The 23,781-nt window shown below is 48.5% G+C and overlaps 1 protein-coding gene across 1 annotated transcript in view; it reads left to right on the top strand.

The window, feature by feature from the left end:
• Window positions 1–23,781, top strand: part of Kcnq1 (potassium voltage-gated channel subfamily Q member 1) — a 323,081-nt gene that overhangs the window by 250,063 nt on the left and 49,237 nt on the right. Inside the window, exons 12-15 of the mRNA XM_028771042.1 lie at window positions 2,514–2,589; window positions 7,023–7,117; window positions 7,721–7,767; window positions 8,647–8,708. Coding sequence (XP_028626875.1) covers window positions 2,514–2,589; window positions 7,023–7,117; window positions 7,721–7,767; window positions 8,647–8,708 — 280 coding nt within the window. The remainder of the gene's footprint in view (window positions 1–2,513; window positions 2,590–7,022; window positions 7,118–7,720; window positions 7,768–8,646; window positions 8,709–23,781) is intronic.

Here is a 23,781-nt window from a genome sequence, read left to right as displayed (position 1 = left end):
GTCTCTTGAGGCCAAAGCTCAGAACATACGATAGGCTTCTACCATGGCGGAACAAGGCAGGAACAAGGAGAGATTTTCAGGGATTTTTCAGTGATCATTAAAAGCCATTGCTTCATACTCCTCCCTAAAACAAAGTTCTTTCTCCCTCCAAACAGACTTCGAGGTCTCATAGCTACAAACACCACCATATATCCCAACCCTCTGTCACCTGCCACCCCAACCTCAGTCCTAAAATCAATGTCAAATGTTATACAAGGTTGATATAACTTCCGAGTTCTAATTAATAACTTTTTCTTTTTCTTTCGTTTCTCTCCCCACCCCCTTCCTTTATCTCTTTTCCTCAGTGCTAGGGCTTGAAGCCAGGGCCTAATTCATGCTAAGCAAACGCTCTACCACTGATCTGTGTTCCCAGCCCCAATTCCATTTTTTGAGACAGGATCTCACTCTGTGGCCTGGAACTCACTCTTGTAATTCAGACAGGCCTATAAACTCACAGAGTGAACTTGCCTCTGATTCCTGAGTACTGAGATTAAAGGCGCATACCAACACACTCAGCTCCTCTGCCCTTTTTTAACTTTTTAAAAGTTGTATTTATTCTATTGTATACATACATGGGTGTTTTGCTTATATGTATATGTGTGTAGCATGTGTGAATCTGATGTCCTTGGAGTTCAGAAAAGGGTGTTGGAGCCCTGAAACTGGTGTCCAAGGTTATAAAGTACCATGTGGGTGCCAGGGACTGAACCCAGTACCTTTGGGAGTACAAGCAACAAGTAGTCTTAACTGCTGAACTATGTCTTCAGGTATGATGCCATTAACTTGTTCAGGCTGGCCTTGAAATCACTCTGTTCCACAGACAGGGCCTGAACTTGTACTCCTGCCTCAGCCTTCTAAATATCTGGGAATATAGGTCCAGCTTCTAATTTCTTTATCAGCTAACTATTACTGAACAGCCAACCATAACCAAATGTTGTGGTCTAATAGTCATTGTCTTGCTAACAGCTCCATGGGTCAGGAGCTTGGACTCAGCTCCACTGGAAGGTGGCTCTGTGGTTGTGCTTGGGCTGACTCAGACAGATGCAGTCATCAGTAGCTTGCTTAAGGCCTGGTGGTCCAAGATGGCTCAGTCACATACCTACAATCAGTGCTGACTGAAATCTGGGTGCTTCCACTCGTCCGCCTTCAACCACTGCAGCCACACTCTTGACACCTGTGGGTTCCATACATGGAGAGCTCCCCAGAGCTCTATAGCCACATTAGGTCACAAGGTCAGCTCAAATTCAAGCAGCTCGAAAACAACTCTGTCTCCTTAGAGGAGGGCCTCTAGCAGTTAAGATTGCAAAATGCACCACACCTGCAGATCTCTATCTAGGATCTATTTTTTTTCCTTTATTTTTCAACTTTTATGGACAAAAACAAAACAAAACCCAGAAATTCCAAAATATCTTTCTACAGATTTTCCTCTAATATGAAAAAGAAATCTGGGCTAGTTTACGCTTGAGACAATGTGAGGTTGTGCCAGCCTCTCTCAACCAAATCCTCTGGATGTTTCCTGGGGCCCCCCATCCTAGAAGTGTCTGAATCCTGTCCTCAGTGGCAAGAGCCTGCTGGCTTCCGTTTTATTTTTATTCCCTCCCAGCAGCCACTATTGCTCTGTGAGAACCACAGCTATTTTCAAGGGGGAATTGTGTGAAAAAAAGATACCCTGATAGCCTTTGTTCTCCGGAATCTTGTCACTTGTCTCCTGGTGGCTCTGGAGCCTAGGCTCCACTGTTTTCCTCACAGCCCAGGAAGCCCCACCATCCCATCTGGTGTAGACATTTCCCACACTTCTCTGAGAAGGAAGCAGAGCCTGAAGGGTAGGCTGGCTTCCTCTTGCCTCTTGTTTTCTGGGCTGGGGGGTGGGGGGCCGCCCCCCGGCTTCCAGTCTAGCTTTCCCAAAGGCTCCCAGCAGCTCTCTGTTGCCAGCGCAGTTTAGTCTGGCTGGTCAAATTTGAGCTTCACAGACAGATTCTCCCAGTCTCTCCATTGCCCTGATGCCTTCCAGTCTGTTTCTGTGCACACAGATGTCTGATCACAGGCCTGCTTTCTCCAGTGATGTTTATAAAAAAGAATTTTATTTCTAGAAGGAGATTTAGAGGCAAACCAACAAAGTATCCAAGCAGTCTCAGGAAATAGGATCCTCATTAACATGTCTGTGGTACTCCTTCCTCCAAGTGCATTCCCTGACTCTGCTGTTGGAGTGGCAACCCTTGCAAACTAGGGGTACAGACAGCCACCCAACTTCTGAGATTCAAGCAGGAAAGGAGTCATTCTCCCCATCTGTGGGAGGTAGCCCTCCCTTTCCCCTGTAGAAACTCCTTGTTTCCAGCTTCTCTAGAGACAGAACAAGCCCTGGGTAGAATGTTCTTGTTTCTGGAGAGGCTATCCATGTTTGGCAGGGGTACCTTTAACATGTGTTGTGGGGTTACCAACATGAAAGCTGCTCACACTCTGCCCTTCCTTCTCCACAGGCTGCGGGATCACCATCGGGCCACCATCAAGGTCATCAGGCGCATGCAGTACTTTGTAGCCAAGAAGAAATTTCAGGTAAGACCATGCCCAGTGCAATTGATCCTGAGAAGACTACAGTAGTAGTATGCCCTCACCCTTAGACACCAACGTGCTGTGACTGTACCCCTTAAATCATTACCACTCCCCAAAACATCAGGCTCCTCCAAGGGCACTCTACCCAGACCTGGCCCAGGGACCCTTTCTCACTCACTATACCTTGATAGTTAGAAGTAACTTTATAGGAGTACTTCTTCTGCCATGCAAGACTGTGATACTGACAGCCTGGCAATATCACCTGGACAGGAAGTGACATCTGTTCTCGGCTAGCTTGGAGCTATCCATCCTGAGGGCTTGCTTAGTGAACAGAGGCTCCTGAGCTGGCAAGACTGCAGCTCTGGGATCCATATAGTATCAGCACACCTCCAGAGTTGTTCTCCTGAGATCCTGAAGGCAGCAGGTTACGCTTCTCCTCTACTCAGGGACAATTGTGAGCAGAAGTCATGGGGAGGAGAGCCTTATGCCTCACTTTGAGAACATGTCAGCAGGAGCAGCAAGTGCTAGAGGGCATTCTCTTACTGGAAAGCCCTTGTCACTGGGCAGAGAAGGCTGGGGCAACCCACCTTAGTATAGCCTGCCCAAGGACAATCTCAGTGGTAGCCCTGTGCCCTGTTATAGACCACGCCTACCACACTAGGCCATGAGATTGACACAAGCTCCCACTATCCCCTCAGCATAGCCCCCACCCCAGCCCTGGGGCAGCTAAAACCTCTAGATTCTGCAGGAGGTAGGGGCTAAGGTATAGTCCCCATCCCGAGTTGTCATCATTGTACTGAGAGGAGCCTTGGGTGACATGAGTCCCATTCACTGTAGTCCTCAGCTCCTCAACTGTTGTGGCCCTAAGAACAGCCACACTAATGACCGCATCCAGTGGCTTCTCACCCTAGCTACTCACTGCCACCCTGGAGGGACCCTGTGCCCATTCAGCAGTACCATGGTGACATTCTGCTGTACACTTGTTAGCCTGCACCCACTGGTACCGTCACAACAAGTAGACCAAGTTATGCTCAAGCTCCGGAAAACCTAGGGACTTCATGTTGTCAAAAGGAGTAAAGGTCACACTCAGCAGGGGCCAGAGCCAGGAAGCACCTGGAAATGGATTAGAAGGGTCCAAAGGCCCCACAGAGACTGCACTTAAAGCTGTTCCTCCCCCTACCTAGAAGCCATGTGACCTCCAGTCCCACTGCTGAGACACCAAGAGAGATAGGGAGATGCATTCCTGTAGAACCAGCTCATCCCAGCTTGGCGAGGAAGCATAGGAACCCCATGGGGATTCACATCGTGACAAGACAATCTCTCAGGGAAAAGTAGGGCTAGGGTGTGACACTCTTACAAGGAAGTGGTGTAGCTTACGTTGCTAGTGTTTAAAGGGTCATGAGAAATTGCTTGCTGATGGTGGTCTCCAGGCTGAGAGAAGTAGGCTCTGCAGGTAACGGAGGAGGTTCCACATGAAACAGTATAGGAACTGCTAAGTTGAATGGGGTTGTGGTAGGTAGGCTCATGGCTCTCTAGGGTTCACTTCTAGACTCTGGGTGCCCTAGTGAAACACAGGGACCCTTATGGTCCCTTTGAGTCAGAGGTCATCTTAGTGGCCTATGCAGACCCAGTTTCTAAGTCACTAACAAAGGACCTGCCTGATGACATGGTTTGAGGCTGAGGAAGAAGGGACCCAGAGCCCTGCAGTTTATTTCATGCCTCAGGACATTAGCCAATGTCCTAAGAATGGCTCAGGAAACTTCTGGAACAGGCCAAACATCTCCTACCATCCAGCTCTCTGCTTTTCACCCATACACTTAGTCCAGGTGGCAGAGGGGCCTTGTGGGGTACAGAGGCTTCTATGTAGAGAAAAGTAAGGGCTCCACAATGAGCTGGCTTTATTCCTGGGAACACATGGACAGGTGGTGGCAGGCCTCCAGGAAAGAGTGAGGTAGTTAAAGAGGGAGCTCCTGTGGGGAGGGCTCCACAAGGCTTCCAGGCCACCCTGGTGACCCAGCCTTCTTGCCTCAGCCATCCACCCATCTGCTCTCCACCCACCCTACTGGCCTGACTGAGATTGCCCACCTGCCTTGATGGCCGATAAAGTCCTTGGCCAGCCGCCTTTGTGTCTGGCCAATGTCTTGAGCACCCATGTCCACAGCCAATCAGTCTGGACAGGTCGCATTATCTGGCTCATCACTGGCTTCTGCTACCACCAGGGGACATTGGCCCAGGTGTAACGGCCCGTTCCTTTGTAACGGCCCGTTCTGCTGCTCTGGTCCACATGTCAGGGTCTAGCGAGAGAGAGAGAGAGAGAGAGAGAGAGAGAGAGAGAGAGAGAGGATGGAGGGGCCAGAGACGCAAAAGATAGATACAAGACAGAGTCTGATCAAGTCTCTTTTATTGAAAGGAAATCCTGGGTATTTATACCCTTTACCATGTGACTTGCCCACATGGCCAAGAACAGCTGACGGCACTACGTCACGTGCCTTGTAGCCATGGATACCACATGCACCTTGCAGCTGGGGGCACTAAACAGTGTAACAAGATGTTTATCAGAGTGTGCTCAGCTATTGCCGGCTGTTGAAAACAAGTCTCTTGTCAGGGTATATGGCTCGAAATGGCTGTAAAGATGATAGCCGCTTTTGGGCTAAGAGTCGTCTCCCAACACCCAGGGAGAAAGCTAAGATGGTCTCTTACACTAGCCCTATGCAAATATTTGACAGAGGCTCCTCAATCCCCAACCAGATCCTAAATGGGAGCTTAGTGGCTCCAAGACAAGTCTCAGCAGGCTTGGAGTGCTGCTCACCATGGGTGGTTGGTTGATAGGGTATCTCTGATCCTTCTGGGTTGGTTTGTTTTTGTTTTGTTTTGTTTTGTGGTTTTGGATTTTTGAGACCAAGTTTCTCTGTGTAGCCCTGCTGTTCTGGAACTTACTCTGTAGACAGGCTGGCCTTGAATTCAGAGATCCATTTGCCTCTGGCTCCTGAGTGCGGGGATTAAAAGCGTGTACCACCACTGGCCAGCTCTCTGACCTTTCTTTTTTTTTTTTTAAAGATTTATTTATTTATTTTATTTATGAGTACACTGTCGCTGGCTGTCTTCGGACACACCTGAAGAGGTCATCCAATCTCATTACGGATGGTTGTGAGCCACCATGTGGTTGCTGGGATTTGAACTCAGGACCTCTGGAAGAGCAGTCAGTGCTCTTAACCGCTGAGCCATCTCTCCAGCCCCCCTCTCTGACCTTTCTTAACCATTCCCTGCTTACAGCCTCCCCCCAACCCCCACCCTCCTGCAGGCTGGCATACTCACATCTCCCCACTACATATTCTAAAACATGTATGTTTGCAGAGGCTGGCAGAGTTATCCATGTTCACTTGGGCTCTCAGACTCTCAGGGCATCCACAGGCCAACAGATCCTGATCCAGGCCTGCACTGCCTCAAACTATAGTTTCTGCGTCTGTTGCTCATTTACCTCATATGTCACCAGGCATGCCTAGAGGGGCCACACACCTTATAAAGCATTTTCTCCCACAAATCTCTCCCCTATTACTTAGGATCCCTTTCAGTGTGCGCTAAGGAGGGAGTCTGGCCCTGGACTCAGTCATGACCACCTCTGACTGACAAGGTGCTGCATCAGGATTCCTTGACAGTTCTCATTTTAGATCTTATTTTATTCTCAGTCTCTTTTAGAAGTAGCAGTGTAGACTTCAACAACCCATTTTCCAGGAAAGAGGAACAAGACTCCATATCCTGTTTTACAGAAGACAGAAACAAGGCTCAGAAACTCATCTTGGAGAAGGGAGGATTGGGGCTTGTAGCTCTGTCTTATAGAAGATAGTAAGACCTGGAGACTATCAAGTATGTAGTTCTTAGTAGAATTTCATAAGTGACATATGTCCGGGACCAAGGATCTGCCTAAGTGTCATCCCAAGCTTGGACACAATAGTCCCTGGGTGTGTAGGCCACAGAAGATGTGGTGACCCTGGTACCTAGAACGGCCCTGAACATGGCAGGTCCTTCCTTCATGGGAGCTAGGCTGTCTTATGGAAAGTCTGTGTGGCATTGTGAGACATCTAGGACATATGTTGTTCTGTCTCCACTCCCAGAGAAGCAGCGAGTGTGTCAACAGTCAGTCTAGGGCACAGATGAACTGTGGAGATGCAGCACCATGTCTCTAGCCACTAGGCCAACTCTTCCTGAGGAGGCTTGGAACAGAGAGGGCCAGTAGGAGCTGGCTAGTCCTACCAGTGAACTGACAGAAGAGAAAAGCCCAAACAAGCTAAACTGGCAGCCTTTGGGAGTCAAGCCTGCTACTATGTATGTTCTAAGCCGTTCCTCCCTATCACTGTGCCCCACTCCATCACTGCCTGTGTTTAGAATTGAGCATACAGGATTCAGGAGAAAGTGACACATGTCTTTCTGGCCTGCAGCAAGCACGAAAGCCCTATGATGTGCGGGATGTCATCGAGCAGTACTCGCAGGGCCACCTCAACCTTATGGTGCGCATTAAAGAACTACAGAGAAGGTGAGCACAGAATTGGGTTGGAAGAGATGATCCCAGGAGACCCTGCCCCAACTCCACAGGGAAAGAAAGAGTTCTTAGTGACCTCTACCTCTAGGTCACCCCTCAATCCATAGATCTTCCTGCTACTGGGGTGGAGCTAAGGTTTCTGACCATTTAGAGCCAACATGGTCTTGAATCCTATTTCCATCAAAGTCCCTGGGGCCCAGCACAGGTTTGAATCTAGGAGGCTAGCTTCATGAGCTAGCTTGCAGACCTAGCTCCGTATATCCTGGAGTACAGCTGGGAGACTATGACTGTCCCTTCCATAGACAAGGTCAAAGGTTCAAGACCTCCCTGCTTTGACTCTATACTCACCTCATCTAGAGGGGAAGCCTACATAGCCCAGATTCTGTTCCTCATTTTTAAACTTCCTGCCTGGCCTTCTCATGAGTATGAGCCCATAGGGCCTTGGTGGGTACCTTGGGTACCTCTTGAGGGGTCTTGGAGAGGCAGTAGCAGATAACCCTGGAGTGGGTGTCATGCTGTCTGTCCTCCTGGACATTATGGCCTGTCTCTGTGGTGCCTCAGTCATTGTATGAGCTCATGTCCCTCTCTTCTCTCCAGGCTGGATCAGTCCATTGGGAAGCCATCTTTGTTCATCCCTATCTCAGGTGGGTGTTCACACTGGTACCTAGACAGGGAAGTCCACAAGGGATTCTCTTTCTTGTTCCTGTCTGTCTCTCATCTTCCTTAGGGCCTCCTGTGTAAAAGCCAGAAGATACAGACCCCAGGTTAGGGAAAATGGCTGTAAACAGTCTACATAAAGGGATGTTTAGACATAAAGGGATGTTTAGTGATGACAGAGCCCACTGTGTCCCTCTAAATGATAGATTTATAAAGCCTCATGGCCAAACTCTGTGTATGCTACTTAGAACCAAGGGCCCATTTTCCTGTGGTAGAAGGACCTGGGATGAAGCATGGGTCAGATAAGCAAAGTTTCAGGGGCCATGATGGAGTAGGGGCTGCTTCCTGGCTGAGGTGTTCAGGAATGTATAATGACATGGTATGGGCTAGTTCTTAGCTTGGTGGGAATCTTCAGGTCATCCAGACAAGGGGCTAAGCCACACCAGGGAAGGACAAAGCAAGGCACATTCCTGGTGACAAGGCTAACTGAGATTCAAACAGGACTATGGGGCATAATCTAATGTTGGGGACCACAGAAGCAGCAGACACCCTGGCCTGGTAATGTGACCAAGCCCAGTAAGTATCACAAATCAATTGAGTCAGCCCCTGGATAGAGAGTGCTTTGTCCCACTTAGAAGATACTCAGGTGTTCCAAAGCCAGGAGGAGCAAGTCTGGAGCCTAGATAGACTCCGTCATTATACTATCTCCTTCCTTCAACCCCTAGTGTCCCAGCCACAAGAGAATTTTAAAGGACATCTTGTATTTTCAAGCGTTCACCACTCCCCCCCTACCCCGTCTCCTGCTCCCTAGGCTCCTGAGCCCACACCCACAGCCCAGACCGCTGACTTTGTGCTTTACCCAATAGAAAAGAGCAAAGACCGTGGCAGCAACACCATCGGGGCCCGTCTGAACAGGGTGGAAGACAAGGTAGGTTTCTGCATCAACTCTGTCAGGTCTGATTGCTGTCCTTGGCCAGTACAGTACCCCAAGTGCCCTACTTAGCGCTACACGCCTCTGATCTCCTCAATGACATTCTTGAGAAGCACTATGCATGGTGACTGGGCAATACACTTCACAATTGCATGCCTGCAAAGTCAGAAGCCTACCTACCTATTGGCTGCTTCTGCCTGGTGTCCCAAGGTCTGTAGCCCTGCCCCTGCCCTGAAAAGGAAGAAGTGAGATTACAAAGCACTGAAGCCTTAAACATGACCTGGCTTTCCCCCTCCACTCCTTACCCTTAGAGCTCTAAGAGCCTCCTGGTTGTGTCTTAGCCAGGAGGTGGCTGCAACCAGATTGACACCAGCCTCCAAATAAGCCAGTTGTCTAAGGTCCTTGCTTTGGACAGGCCAAACCTTCAGAAGACTCAGAACCTGGCTGGGGTGGATTCCTGGATGGTGTCAGCCTCTACTTATCCTGGACCTGACTGGTGGAGTAGATCCAGCTCAAGTTAGTGTGCTAGGCTACACTGGCTCTGCCTGGCCAGGCTATTTTTAGTATCCACTACTGTAGGCTCCCACATACGGTAGAGTACATACCCTGTAGAGTGCTGCTGCTCCTTGTGCTCTGGCTTCCCACAATCTTATGTTCCAAACTGTCAGAGCTGACATTAGCTAGACAATTAGGCTACTCCATTGCCCCCCAGCTTCTGTGCCCACCATCCTATCTTTCATGAGCCACTGGAGGCTTTGATTCATAGGAGAACCTCTCTTGGGCACATGGTATAACCCACTGCTACTCTTTTGAAGTCTCTGCAGTTTGAGGTGTGCTGTTATCTTGCCAGACAACCCAAGTCTGTATACATGGATTTTATCTGAACATAACTAGGAAGCTAAAAATAGTGGAATTTCAGTTGAGTGGTGAGTGTGGTTGTTGCCGGGTTGCTCTAGCAACATCTGGCTCTGACTCTCAATATGGGCTGCAACTGAGCAGGTAGGCAAGGGTAGTTTGGCCCACATAGGATAAGGCTTTGAAGCCTCCCTACTCCTTGCTGGCACAAATGTCCCCAGCCTGGGGCCACCATGGAGCCCTGTGGCCAATAAATGAAAGGGCCATGGTCTGGGCTCCAGATACTCTCTGAAACCCTGAGGTGTATATATCCAACACTGAGTCTCACTATAGGGCCTGGTCTAAACTGTAGCATCCCAGGCCTGAGCAGGGAGGTACTATGGCCCACCATCAGCAGGCCACCCAGCGAGAACAGAGATTGTACATGTCTGCCCGGATGGAAAAGATACTTAAGAGTGTTCAACTCACAAGGCCTAAGCTCAGCAATGGTTTAGGAACCTTGTTATTTGTCTATAGGATCAAGGAATAACCTTGGCTTTCCATTCTCTTTGCACATGGGCCCATTGTACTAGTGACAGACACCCTGGTTTGAGTCCCCTACACCTCCTCAGATAGCCACAACTCTTACCTGGTCAAGGCCACTTTTGCTGACTACTCATAACTGCTGACAGGAATCAAGATAGTCCCCTAACTCCTGGGTACTGCCAACCATATCCTAGGTATGTGAGCCTTCTTAGCCCAGAAATTTAAAGGCAGTCTACTAACTCCAGTCCTGGAAAATTTCTCCACCACAAATTCCTACTCCATACAAACTGCTTTAGCTTTCTCCTTCTGCCCATTACCTATAGGACAGGCTATCCCTCAAGCCCAGACCAGAAACCTGGTGTCTCTTGTAAGTGACAGAGATGATAGAGAATAGCTCCTAAAATCAGTGTCCTCTTTTCCCGCTTAATATATGGCTGCCTAGCAGCAGTCTAGGGTTTAAGAACCAGGTCACAGCTTTATATGACCATGGTGGAACCTGTACTGACCCAAGAGCAGGAGCAGGGGCAGAGGCAGAAGTATGTGCCAGTACTTCATCAGATCAGAACAACAAAGAACTGGTTTTCCAGAACCCATGGTCTCTGGGATCAAGGTTTAGGAACAAAACTAGGCCGATGCTCAGAGGTCCTGGTGACCTTGACCCTGTCTGGGCTCTGAGCCAGGTTGTCAAGAATGCTGGGATCCTGTAGCAAACACCTAATGGGCTTTTCACTTTCACTCCCTACCTCAAGATGGTTAAGATGGAGGAGTGGGTCTTCTGACAAGGCCATGGTCACACTGAACCAAGGCTCCTCCCAGGGCTCTAGCCTGGACCCCCACTGTACATCAAGAGGCTGTCAAGATGCACTGACCCAAACAGCCTATGGCAGCCTGCCCAGTCCCTCCCTTGTCCGGGACCACTGCCCCCTGTGGGGACAGACCCTGGGAAAAAGCTTTGTTGGGCCCAGAGGGCACGATGGCATGGCCGGGCCCCACGTTATCGCAGTTATCAACGTAACCATCGGGACCAGAAACAACCCAAGCGCAATCCTGCTGACCTTGGGAAGTAAGGGACAGGAAATCCCTGGGAGCCCAGCAGTCCCAGAACAGAGCCAGTGCCAGCCAGCCTGGCTGAGCCCAGCCAGAGCCCCTGGGCTTCCCTGCTGACAGCCCCTCCCTCCCATCCCTCCAGGCCAGCTACAGACTGGCCAAAGTCAAGTCTCTAGTGCCCAGCAACTTGCCTAACTCAGCTTAGTCCCTCAGCTGTGAAGTGTGTCCCACCATAGGCCACCCACATCACAGGGGCTGAACCCCACTCACAAACAGCTGAATCCCACTAGAGGAGAGGATCAAGCTAAGGACCAAAGAAATGTGGGATGTCTACTTATAAGGGCTTCATAGGGGAGGCCAGCTGGTTCCTGACCAGGAATTTCCTAAGGTCCAGGCCAGGGACCCATACCAGGGAGAACATGCCCATGGGCAACCTTCATGTAGCCACTAAACACTTTCTGCTTTGGTCATTGATTATGTTTTATTCTAGAAATCCAGCAGTCTCCTGTCACACAGTTAGTTATACAACAAGCTGGCCCTTATAGCAGTCAGATGTGAATAAGAGAAGAACATTTCAGAAGTGTGATAGTCCTTTGGAAATGAAGCTAAAATCAACTCTGAGAACCAAGGTTGGGTAGGGGCAGTGTCCTTGTCCACTAGCTAAAGTAGTCAGGGCTAATGGCAATTCAAGATGGTACAAGCCACCTTGTCATCCCTGTAATAGGAACCCAGGAGTCTAGCTCCTTCCCCCCACTACTGATGCCTGGCCTACCTAGGCTTCCCTAGGGTACCCTGGCTCTCTTCAGAACCCACACCTTCCCCATAGTGTTCTTAGCTCTTCTTGGACCTGGACTTGCTGCAGTGTTTATTTTACAAGCCAAGCTCACACTGTCGTGCTGATATGCAGAGCACAGTGGGGCCAAGAGACTGACTTTCTTGGTTTCTGCAGGAAATGTTTGTGGCTCAAAGCTGGACACAGGGGAGCTCTAGTTTCCAGACCCTGTTCACAGGGCATCTCGGGGCAAGGAGCATGGGTTGAGGGGAAAGGCCCCAGCACCCAGCACTTCTTCTGCCTAGATCTGTCCTAGAAGCCAGGCCATGCATACTTATTTCCTGTTTGAGGATACCACCCAGCCTCCACCACCTGCCTTTTGGGATTCTCGTCTATCCCTGAGGCCTACCAGCTACGCCCTGAGACCTTGTCATCCCAGGCCATTCCCTGGACCCTGCTCCATCCTTGCTCTCTAGCTGAGTATTTGCTAAGCCCAGGTCTTCACGTTCTCTGACTCGGGGATTAGTTATATAAATATCACTGTAGACTTCCCTACCTCATCTCTCACATCTCATATAAGTCTTAAGTGCTGCCCAAATCCAGGTGATCCTGTTCTGCCATCTTTGCTGAGTTGTGGTGTCTCACAGATTAAGCAGTGAGGTGTTCCCACCAATCCTGGAATACTTTCTGTGAGATTTTATCTCTCAAATATTTGTTAGAACTTCAAGGAAAAACCATCCAGACTGTGGTTTCCTCTGTGAGAACATTTTAAACTACTGATTACAGGGATCTGAGGTTTAGGAACTACTAGGGCTCTTTATTTCTTCTTGTGTCAGTTTTGATAAGCAGCAGAGCTGAGGAGTTTGTACATTTATCTTGGTTTTCAATTTGTTGGTGTTTACTTGGTATTAGTGGCTTCTGTATTTTGCCTCCTCTCTTACCCCCATTGTCGTTTATCAGCACCGCACTGGTTCCCACGGTGACCCAGCCCGCCGTGTGCGCTCCAGTTTTGCTGCTATTTTCACCGAACTTTTGGCTTTGTGGATCTTCCTACCTGTGGGTTTTTATCTTGCTTATTCACTTCTGTTTATCTCTCTTTCCTTCTAATCACTTTGCCTTAATATGTTTTTCTCTCTCTAACTTCTTAAGCTAGATAATTATTAATCTCCGGATTTTCTAGATTTTTGAGGCCTGTGAAGCATGATAGCTATTTGTAGCATTCACACTATAATTTTTTTCCCCATAAGTAGCCCTGGAAAGGCACACACCACTTTTGTTGAGCCAGCATCTCACTATGTAGCTCCATTTGGCCTCAAGAGGTCCTGCCTCAGTCTCCTCAGTCACAGGGGTGACAGGCGCACAGTGCTGCACCAGGCCCCCCGCATTCGATAGTGCTTTGCTTTCGCTTTCATCTGCTTATGGTGTATTTTTCTAATCTCCACCATCTCTTGTTTATTCCAAGAGTTATGCCATGGCAGCATAACTATGTGGTTTTCATCATTGCTATTACTGTGGTAGAACTTTCTAGTAACATTGCTTCACTGTCAGAGAAAGTGGTCCTGGGATATCAAGACCTTGGAATGTTTTGAAGGATGTTTTATAGCAAAACACGCGCTCAGTCTTTGTACCGCACCGCCACGAGTGCTTGAGGCATAGTCTGCAGTCAGTGGATGCAGGGCTGTGTTTACAAGCGCTAGAACAAGCTTGTTCATTGTTTTGTTCAAATCTTCTGTATCCTCGCTGGGATCTCTTTATCCATCTGATCTATCATTTCTGAGAAGTCATAGGGTAAATTTCTGTTTAGCTTTCTAGGAAAACGGCTAGACTTCTTTCTAAAGTTTTGTTTTTGTTTTGTTTTGTTTTGGTTTGGTTTGGTTTTGCCCTGTTTTCCCATCAGCAGTGTGTAAACGGCCCACTTTTTCTCAGCTTTGCAACCAGGCGGTCTGCTTGGCTTTTCTGTTTCAGCCCTGTTAGTGAGTATGTAATGGTATCTCATTGTGGTTTTGATTTGCATTTCCCTAATGACTAATGATGTTGAGCAACTTTTCATGTGCTTATTAGCCATTCATAGTCTTCTCTGGTGAAATGTTTATTCAACTCTCTTGCCCGGTTTCCAATTAGGTACTGCGCTCTATTGTCGAGTGGCAGGAGTTTTTAATATGTTCTGGGTACAAGTCCTCCATCAGACATATGACTTGCAAATACTTTCTCCTAATCTCCGGCCGTCTTTTCATTTTCTGAATTGTCTTTTAAATCTCAGAAGTTTTTAATTTTAATGAAGTCCAATTTGTCTTTTGTATGGTTCCTGCTTTGGACGGTCTTAGATCTCTTTGCCCTATCTAAGGTCATGAACATTTTATTTTTTTATTTTTTTTCTTCTTCTAGAAATTGTATAGAATGAGCTTTTGTATTTAAGGCCTAGATTTTGAGGCAATTTGAGGGTACTCCATGGGATGAAATCTAAGTTTTTGTTTACTTGGCTTAGTGTATGTCTGTGCATATATGTGTGCAGGTACACACGTGTGTGGGTGTGTATGTATATAGAAACCAGAGAAACATCTCAACTGTTATTTTTTAGCAAGCATCCATTTTCTGAGAAAAGTTCTCAGATTAACCTGCAGCTCACCAAGTTTGCTAGGCTGGCTGGTGAATGCACTCCAGGGACCCACTAGTCTCTTCCCCAACTCTAGGATTACAATGCCTGACCTTCTTATGTGAGAACTGGGAACTAAACTCGTTCTCAAGTTTACACAGCAAGCACTTGAACAACTGAGCTATCTTCCTAGCCTCTTAAAGGTATATAGCTCAGAGACCAAGCATGATGGACTTGCCTTTAATCCCAGTACTTGGGAGTCAGAGGCAAACCTATGTCTATGAGTTCAAGGCCAGCCTGGTCTACATGGTGACCTCTAGGTCAGTCAGATCTACATACTGAGACCTTGTCTCAAACAAAGAAAATAAAAACAAACAAAAGAAGACATCGCCCAAGCTGACCTCTGACTGGTGTCTAAGAGTCTTTAATATCTGCCTACCAGCCAGTACACAACAGCTGCTCTTTCACTTACAGATATTCAGTTGCACGGCACCATTAGTCAAAAAAGACCTTTTATTTAATCAAGCAGCAAAGGCATCTTTCTCAGGAACCAATTAACCAAGCCAAGCATGGTAGTGCACACTTTTAATCCCTGCACTTGGGAAACTGATGCAGGAGGGTCAGGAGTTCAAAAGCAGACTCAACCTTATACTAAGTTTAAAGTCAGCCTGTGCTACCTCAAAAGAAAAAAATCCATTTACCATAAATGTATGGGTTTCTTTATGGACCTTCAATTCTGTTCTCTTGGTCCATATCCTTGCCCCACACTCTCTTGGTTATTGGATTTTTGCAGTAAGTTTTGAAATTGAGTAGTGAAAATATTCTGATTTTTTTTTCCTAGCCTGGTATGGGACCTAGAAGTTTTCATATGAATTTTTGTATGAACTTGTATTTTTTTATTTTTAAAAGAGATATTGGGGGGAGAAAAGGCAGGTAGGCAGGGTGGCAGGCTTCTGGGATTTTCTATTGAATCTATGAATCCATTTAGGGAAATAGACATCTTAGACCATGAACATGCTATCTCTGTTTTACTTTGAGTTCTTTGGAGGTAAGGTTATGACAGGGTTTTTTTGTTTTCCCTGTAGCCCAGGCTACCCTGAAACTAGCTAGCTATACCATGAAATTAAAAATCCACCTGCCTCAACCAAAATCTGAGATGAGAAATTTTGATAAATTTTTTTGTAGTTTGGGGTACGTAAATGTTGTGTAAGCTTTTTTTGTTGTTAACTTCACTTCTGTTTTCTTCACCATGCAATTGCTACTGGGATTGTTTTTTCTTAATTTCACTTTGAGATCGTATGTTCCTGGAGCTAGAAACTCAATCTTTGGCTGATCTGGGAAAGTCCATACTTGCTATTCTTAGTCTTGGTGTTTTGTTCTTGCTGTTGATTCTGTTAGATTTTCCACTCCTGCTACAGATAATGAAGGCAAACTTACTTCTTCCCCTCCAGTCCAAATGCTTTTCATTTCCTTCCTTCCCTCCTTCCTGCTCTCGCCACCTTCCCATCACCCTTGCCCTAGCTTGAACGTCAGTTATGTGTAGGAATGACTGGAGACTCCTGGGAGGAGGCCTCCAGTCACCTGCCGTTAAGGATGAGGATGGTGTTGGAGTTCTCACCAATGCTTCCTGTCAGTTCAGGATATGTTCTCCTATGCCGGGTGAACTAAGAGCTGACCAGAAGTAAATTGTGCATTTCCCCAGCTGTCCTTTCTGAGTCTATCAAGGTGACTATGTGGTTTTTAACCCCTTATTCTATTAATACAGTATGACACAGCCACTGATTTTGGGAGTGCTAAATCAACCTCACATTCCTGGGACACACCCCATTTGGTCACAGTAGATGAAAGATTTTTTTTTTTAAATTTTGCAGGGGTCAGGTTGTTACATTGTGGCAAGAACATTTGTATTTATGTATATGAAGATAAATATACACATACAATGAGATGGGGAAATGGGGGTTAATGCAGAGTCTCCTTGTATAGTCTATCCCAGGCTGGCCTAGAACTTACTGTGTAACCCAAGCTGGTCTCAAATTCACTATGATCCTTCCTGATTCCCTCCACATACTGAGATTCCAGGACCACCATGCCTGGCTTGTATCTATAGTCATAAAGGATATTGTACTTTGGGAGGTTTTGTGCTTTTTAAATTTTTCCTCTCTCTCTCTCTCTCTCTCTCTCTCTCTCTCTCTCTCTCTCTCTCTCTTTGTGTGTGTGTGTGTGTGTCTGTGTGTCTGTGTGTTGCGCATGTGTGGGTTTTTAAAATACAACCAGCAGTCTTATCTCCTTCTTTCTCACACCCGCTGCCTTGTCTGAGGTGCCTGATTTCATTCCCTCCCCTGTTGCTATACATATGGGCATACATCCAGCCTGGCCTTTCAGTCCTAGGCTCAGAGATTTTCCAGACCACTCAGATGATAAGAGTTTGAGCTCTAATCAGAGCTGTAACTAGCTTGAGGATATAACTTCCCAGGGCAAAAACTGTTCCCTTCCTCTTAACAGTTAAAGCCATCTTGACAGTCTTCTCAGGGAGTGGGCTAATTTTGTTGACTTTCCCACTGAGCTATTTGAAGGTCTGAGCTTGCTGACAGTTTCTGCCTTGAGACTCCCAGGTTCTAATGCCCAGAGTCACTAGTAAGATTGTAGAAACCAAAGCTCATGGTGCATGGGTGCCTTTGGGAAGCTCTTATCTCCAAGTCCTCAGCCTCTAGTCTTCCTACTGTCTGGTCAGCTCCTGACTGCTAAACACGGATATTTTATTTTTCAGTAGCTGCTCTAAAAACTAGTATGATGAAATTAAAATCACAGTCATTTATTTAATTTAATTCTGGAGACCCCAAATACTATGATTTCAATATAATCAATACAGAAACTATTTAAAAAGTTGCTTCTCTTCCCTTATTCTGAGTCCTCAGAAGCCAGATGAATTTTGTACACATGGCCCATCTCAATTTGAAAGCTGGGTTTTCATGAGAGCTTCTGGGGTTGTATTAAGACTTCATAAAATTTACAACTTGGAAAGGACATTTGGTTGTCTTTGTTTTTAAGACTAGGTTTTGCTCTGCAATCCAGGCTGGCCTAAAATTCACTTTGTAGCCCAAGCTAGCCTATAACCTACTGTTCAGCTAAAACTGGCTTTAAAAACACAGTGATTCCCCTGCTTCAGCCTCCCAAATGCTTAGATTATGGGTATTGAGTTACCATACCCAGTCTAAAAGGAGATTCTTTAAATGTCCTTAAAGCTTAGTTAAGCATCTATGTGTAATTAGATTTAAATTTATTAAAATTATGTCATTAAAACCCAGTTTTTCTGAAGATAATATGGGGTAGGGACTAAGCTGCTGGATGCGTTCATAGGACTTAACATGGAGACCAGAAGCTCTGTGAACACCAGCAGGAGAGTGGGAAGGCCAAGTGGAGGTGGCACAGAGGGGAAGAGGGATAAGAGACAGCATCTTTGCCTCTGAACCCCCATCTACCCAGGAAAGCATCCTAGTAGGATGTCCCTGGGCTCTCTCTCCTAAGCCTATTAAGTCCCAGAGGACCATAGCCTGGAACCCACAGGCCATACTCCAGGCTGATTTGCCAGCCGCCATTAAGAGCCTTGCTACCTGCACAGACTGGTTGCATTAGAAAGTGGGGCAGCCTAGGACACACCACAGCCCTGCCTCCCCCACCAAGTTCTCCTTCTTACTTGTCCCCCAGCCCCACTCCAACACCCCTCTTTGCCTTGCTGCTGGGCTACTCTTGAGTGACAGGGCCGTAAACAGGCAAAGGCATGGGGCTCCAGACGATCAAAGAGCTCCCTTCAGAAGCCGGCATTCGTTTGCTATTCTGGGAACTGGTTATTTTAAGGTTCGTGTATTTTTTCTTTCCTGAGGAGCTGTCTTAGTGGATGGTGGAGTCCTGAGGTGCTGGTCCTTTAGTCAAACCACACAAGCCCTGTTTTGTCTAGGGTTTCAAAGATAAACCTATAATGAAAGCACCATTTGACATAGCGCCCTACCACCCCGGTCCTGGGTGGGAGTGGGCATGGCTTCTGGGGAGTCCCTGTGCCTAGCTAACACTCTGAGGGAAGCCACTCATGAGGAGAACCTAAAGAGTCACAGTGCTGGTCTCTAGGAGCCAGGCCTGTGTCCTGTAAGCCACTCCTTTCTGCCTTCAGGCTACCTTGGAGTTTGAGAAGTGTCCTTGCAAAAGATCCCAGTAAGGTTATAGGGAAGTGTCTGCTGCTAACCTCTCCCAGAAGGAAGTCAACATGTAAGAAAATGACCACAGCCACAATGGGTAGCATAGTGTGAGTCACAGGCTTCCTGTCTTTTTTAGTGGAGCAGGTTCCCTTCAGGCTCAGGCTCAGTAGAAAAGCTTAGGGAAGTCTGTGAGAACTGGACACTCATGTACCTTTTCAACCTATAGGTTGAGGAGAAGTACCAGGTGCAGCAGAGGGCTGGGTGTACAAAGGCACTGTTGACTGTTAGGTTGCAACCTTGAGAAGCCATGGGAGAAGAGGAGTTGGTCACACTGACTTCTTTCTGACACTGTGTTCTGCAGCACTGTGGCCAGTTGGACATAGTATATGACTCTGTAGGGATGTTGCTATTACCCAAAGGGCATAGCTGGAGGCCTCATGACCCTGCTCTTCCCCAGATGACTGTGGTATAACAAACCATAAGCAGACTATTAGGGCAGTAGATGGCTCTCAGTTTGCTCAAGCAGGAGATGCGGATGCCTAGCGGCCTCTGGATACTTCTTCCTGGACTGGCATTGGAAGGAAAGCTATGTCTGACTCACAGAGTTGCCTCAGAAAGAAGGTAGCAACAATCTCCAGCTGGTTTCCTTGCCCTGGTCCTCTAACCATCTAACTGCAGTCTGCTATGGTTCCAGGACTATCCCAACCTGACACCTTATGTGCTAGGCACTCTCTGCTCCCCCTCTTCCCAGGCCTACAGACTAGCCAAGCAATAACAGTCAGCATGAAAATGGCCTTATACCCTGCCTATCTTGACAGCAAGTCTCAGAGCCCATTTCAGCCCACGACAGTCTTTTGAAGGGACTGAAGGGACTAGGAACCTCCTCTCTCATCCATATGACAAGGACATCATCTGGACCTCAAAAACTGCAGCTAGATATGGGACATGGATGGCTCCCTCTGTCTTTAGCCACCACCCCCCCACTGTGCTCACTGAGCCTAAGTTTTCTTCTCTATCCAAGACAGAGAGGATACTCTGTCAGTTATGAATTTGGAGAAATTAAAAGAAGAGTGTGTGTCCCCCCGGGTCTCCTGTCTGGCCTGACTTGGGGATCATTCGCCTGTGGGAGAACCACACTGGTTTGCTGTAGGCATAATCTCAGTGCTTATCTCAAGCCCCCATTAGGCTCCCCTAGCCCCTGACCCCCCATGCCAAGGGTCATTATAGTTCCTTTACTTGGACTCTGCCCAGGTATGCTGCATCTGTGTTCTGTCTACTGTGCACACAAGGTACACCACAAACCCTGCACCGTTGTCACCTGCCTGTGTTACACAGGCCAGAACCTGGGCCTCCTTTAATGCCTTTGGAGCCAGCATTTAGGCTACAAGCTCTGCTGCTGACACTCAGTGCTGATAGAGGATCCCCAGCCAGAGGCCCATTATATGCAAGGGCCTTGTGACCTGGGCAATACTGTGTGGATATTCTAGAGCCAAGAGGCCCAGGTGTGACCACTGAGCTGATGACTGACCACCAAGCTCACAGTGTGAGCATGAGAGCATGAGGAGCAACTGGCTCTGTCCCAACCTCTTATGTATGTATCCCTGAGCAATCCTCCCAAATCTGGGTCTCAGTTTCCCCCACTGCGACAGTGACCAGTCCTCAGCAGCCCCCACCCCAGAATCATCCTTTCCCCCTACACTCCTTTCTCTTGGGATGGTTCTCTCCCTGTCTGTGTGAGAGACACTTCCCCGCCCTACACCAGCTCTCCTGAGTGACTCTATTTATAGGCCTCAAATATTGGCTAGAGAGGAAATTTACATTTTTTAAAAATTTAGCTCAAGCCCGTGTCAACTTCTGTGAGTGCAACTACTTCTGAGAGGCAGGGAGAAGGGCGGGCAGCAGACAGAGGCACATGTGTCAGCCTGCAGCAGGCGAGGGCCCCAGGCTTCAGCAGGGCTGTTGGGTGATCTGTAATCAGTAGCTTCTGTAAAGGGAGGCAGTGGGTACTGTCCACAGGGGATAGGACGTGAGGGTGGTGTGAGCCTGTGTCCGTGTGGCCAGCCCTGCCTGGCCTCCTTGGCCAACCTCAGAAAAACATGTATTTTGGTCAAAATGAGCCTCTTTTTAAACTTGTCACCCTGTGGGCCAGGGCCTAGCTTGCTCCAGCTCTGCATATTAAGCAGCAGTTTGGTCACCACCAAAAATAGATCTTCCAACCTAGAGCCATCCCTCCCTCCCTAGGAAAGGACCAGCCTAGAAAGGGGCAGCCAGCCGTGCCTGGCCCTGGCCTTGGCCCTGGGAGCTCCGGAAACCATGGGCTGGTTAAGGCAGGCAGTGGACAGGGCGGGGATAGCAGGCATGAGGCACACTTAGGGGCACCCCTCAGGGTACACAGAGACCATTGCAAACACCTGGTATAGCAAAGGACAGCCAGGGCCAGGTCTGGATGGTGTCACAGTGGGACTGACTCTCTTGATGGGGAAAGCCTTCTGGGCCTCAGTGTGGCATGTAGCTGCCACACTGAATGGCAGGTGGATCCAGTAGATCCTTGCCATGAAACCTGCTAATACAGCAAGCCCCTTCTCCATGCTCACCCACTGAAGGCCTGGGATGCAGGTGGACCTCACCTGGCCTGGAGGGCCTCATCTACAAAATGGCTGACTCTGCCTTTCGACTGGGGCCGCAAGCACAGGGAATCGCTACGCACACGGAGGCCTGTTTGCTTTGCTGAGGGAACGGCCTTTCCTTGCTTGGGTTCCAAGGGCTCCAGAAGCAGATGGAAATTTTTGTGGATTAAATGCCGGGCTGAGGCACGCTGGGCTGTTTGGGTTGGCAGCATGCTGCCTCCCCGCCCGCTCCTCATCCGCTGCTTCCCGTCCTCGGCGTATCCATTCATGCCTCAGCTCTTGGTTCTCCCTCCTCCACTGCTCTGTATCCCTTCCCTCTCCTATGGCCTCGAGGGATAACTGTGCTGGCCCAGAACAGGGACGGCCAAAGCCCTCCACAACAGCTCCTGCAGGGACCCTAACCTTAAGGTACTCTTCACCTCCAGATCTTTATCTGTGAAATAGCAGCCCGAGTTTCAGGTGAGGTAGTGCGCCTGTGGTCCAGTACCCAGAAAGCACCAGGACACAAGGCTGTCACCCTAACTACTGTGCTCCCAAGAAAACAAACAGTCCAGGCTGATATGGGGAGTGCCACGCCTTTAACCCTCCTTCTCAGAAGCTTCTTCCAGGAAGATCTGGATTTTTGCAAAGGGGTTCGGAGGGTAGGCAAGTCTGTCAGGGATCCAGAGGGCAAGGGGCATGGCTGTCCTACAAAGGGTTCTGGGACAAGAGGTACAGAGCATGCCTGTCATGTTACCCCACAGCAAAAGATGGGTGACAAGAGGAACAGAAAGTGGAGCAAATAATGAGGGTAGCTGTTCACCCTGGAGCAGCTGAAGGTTCCATTCTGAGGAGTCTGGGAGATGGGGCTTGGGTGAGCAGCATCCCAGTTCTGTGATCAGCAGGCCCACTTTGACATGTTGCTATGAGCTGCAGAGGGTGAGGCCCATGTGTGTCCTCCCTACCCACCACCCCACCTCTGCCTACCACCTCACCCCACAGCCAAGGACACAGGTTGGTTAGTGTGCACAGCGCCCCCTCTGTTCCCAGGCAGCCAGGAGCCGCAAGTCAGGTCTGGAGCATAAAGAGACATCTGTGTGGGCAGCGAGATGGCTAGCTGCCTGCTGCCCGCACAGAGATGCTATATCCAGCCCGGTGGACGCCCCATCAGACCACCGGCACCCACCTCCAAGGGGTGGGGCTTCTGAGAAAGGTGTGAGGTCCTGGCCTAGGGCCTAGATAGCCTATGTCACTGGGTCACTCTTGGCTGTTTGTGTGGGAGTAGTGAGAGGCCCATGACTACATACAGGGGTCAGCCTACCAACACCATGTAGGATATGTCTGGGTGTACCTAGCAAGCCCACAAACTTGGTTTACATGTTTGTGACATCCTCTCTGGTTACAACCAGCTACCTCCAACAACTAGGGTGGACATGTACTGTCAGATCAGGTGGGGTACTTCCCCAGAGCCCACAAAACCCTCTAAAATGCAGCCTTTCCAGCCAAGACAGAGGGCCTAGGGAAGCAGGCAGGGAACCTCTACACACTGCATGAACTCATTCAGTTGGCCAGTCATCTTGCACCCACTGATACCAGCTTCATATCCAGTGCTACCACTTAGAGTAGAGTGGGCTGGCTCTTGTCCTTGGAACACGCAGTCCGTTGGCAGAGGAGGGGATACCCATAGTGACCTGTAATTACATATTTCCCATGGTAGAGAGGAGAAAGTCTCGAAGCAGGGTTTTCCTGGTCAGGAAGTCAGGAGCCAGAAGCCACAAAAAAGAGGGCCAGGTAGAGGGCTAGATAGGGCAGGGATGGGACGAATCTTGTGAGCAGCCTGTAAAAAAGGCCCTGGGGCATAAAGGGTGTGCCCCTCTAAGTCAAAGAAAACAGCAAGACAGAACCTAGCCAACAAGATACAGAAACTGGCCAGCTAGGACCCCTGGGTAGTTCTTGGGGGAGACCCCAGAGAACTAAGAGGAGCTTCCATGGGGTTAGTTGGACCATTCCCACACACTCCTGGCCCCTTCAGAGGCTGGATAGGCAGATAGAGGACAGAGAGCATCAAGAGTCCCAAACCTCGGAGGTAAGTGGCTGGACCTCTAATGTCTGGAGCTTATGTGGAAAGGAATGAAGACAGTCAGTGCAAGGTAGAGTGGCAAGAATTCATAGCTAAGGCCTAAGAAACAGGCTTTACCTGCTCCTCAGAGGGGCAGGAAGAGAAGGGTGGCCTCAGGGCTTACTCCAAGGAAGGGTTGGACCAAGTTTGTGAGAATCTAAAGAGAACAGACTCAAGGCATCAGATTGCCTGAGCAAAAGGCTATATGGGACTCACAGCTCCAAGGAGGATTACAAAGTCTGACAGAGCGAGGAATGAAGCAAGTTCATCTTCCAGTAGTGACTGGACCATAGAAGGAAGGCCAGGTGACCAGTGGCCTCCACAGCTCTTCTATCCCCCCCCCATTTCAACTCCACTCTTCAT

The sequence above is a fragment of the Grammomys surdaster genome, unplaced genomic scaffold (assembly GCF_004785775.1).
Source record: "Grammomys surdaster isolate TR1022 unplaced genomic scaffold, NIH_TR_1.0 205, whole genome shotgun sequence".
NCBI lineage: Eukaryota > Metazoa > Chordata > Mammalia > Rodentia > Muridae > Grammomys > Grammomys surdaster.
Note: the sequence above shows the minus strand (reverse complement) of the source record. Positions and strands in the feature narration are given on the sequence as shown.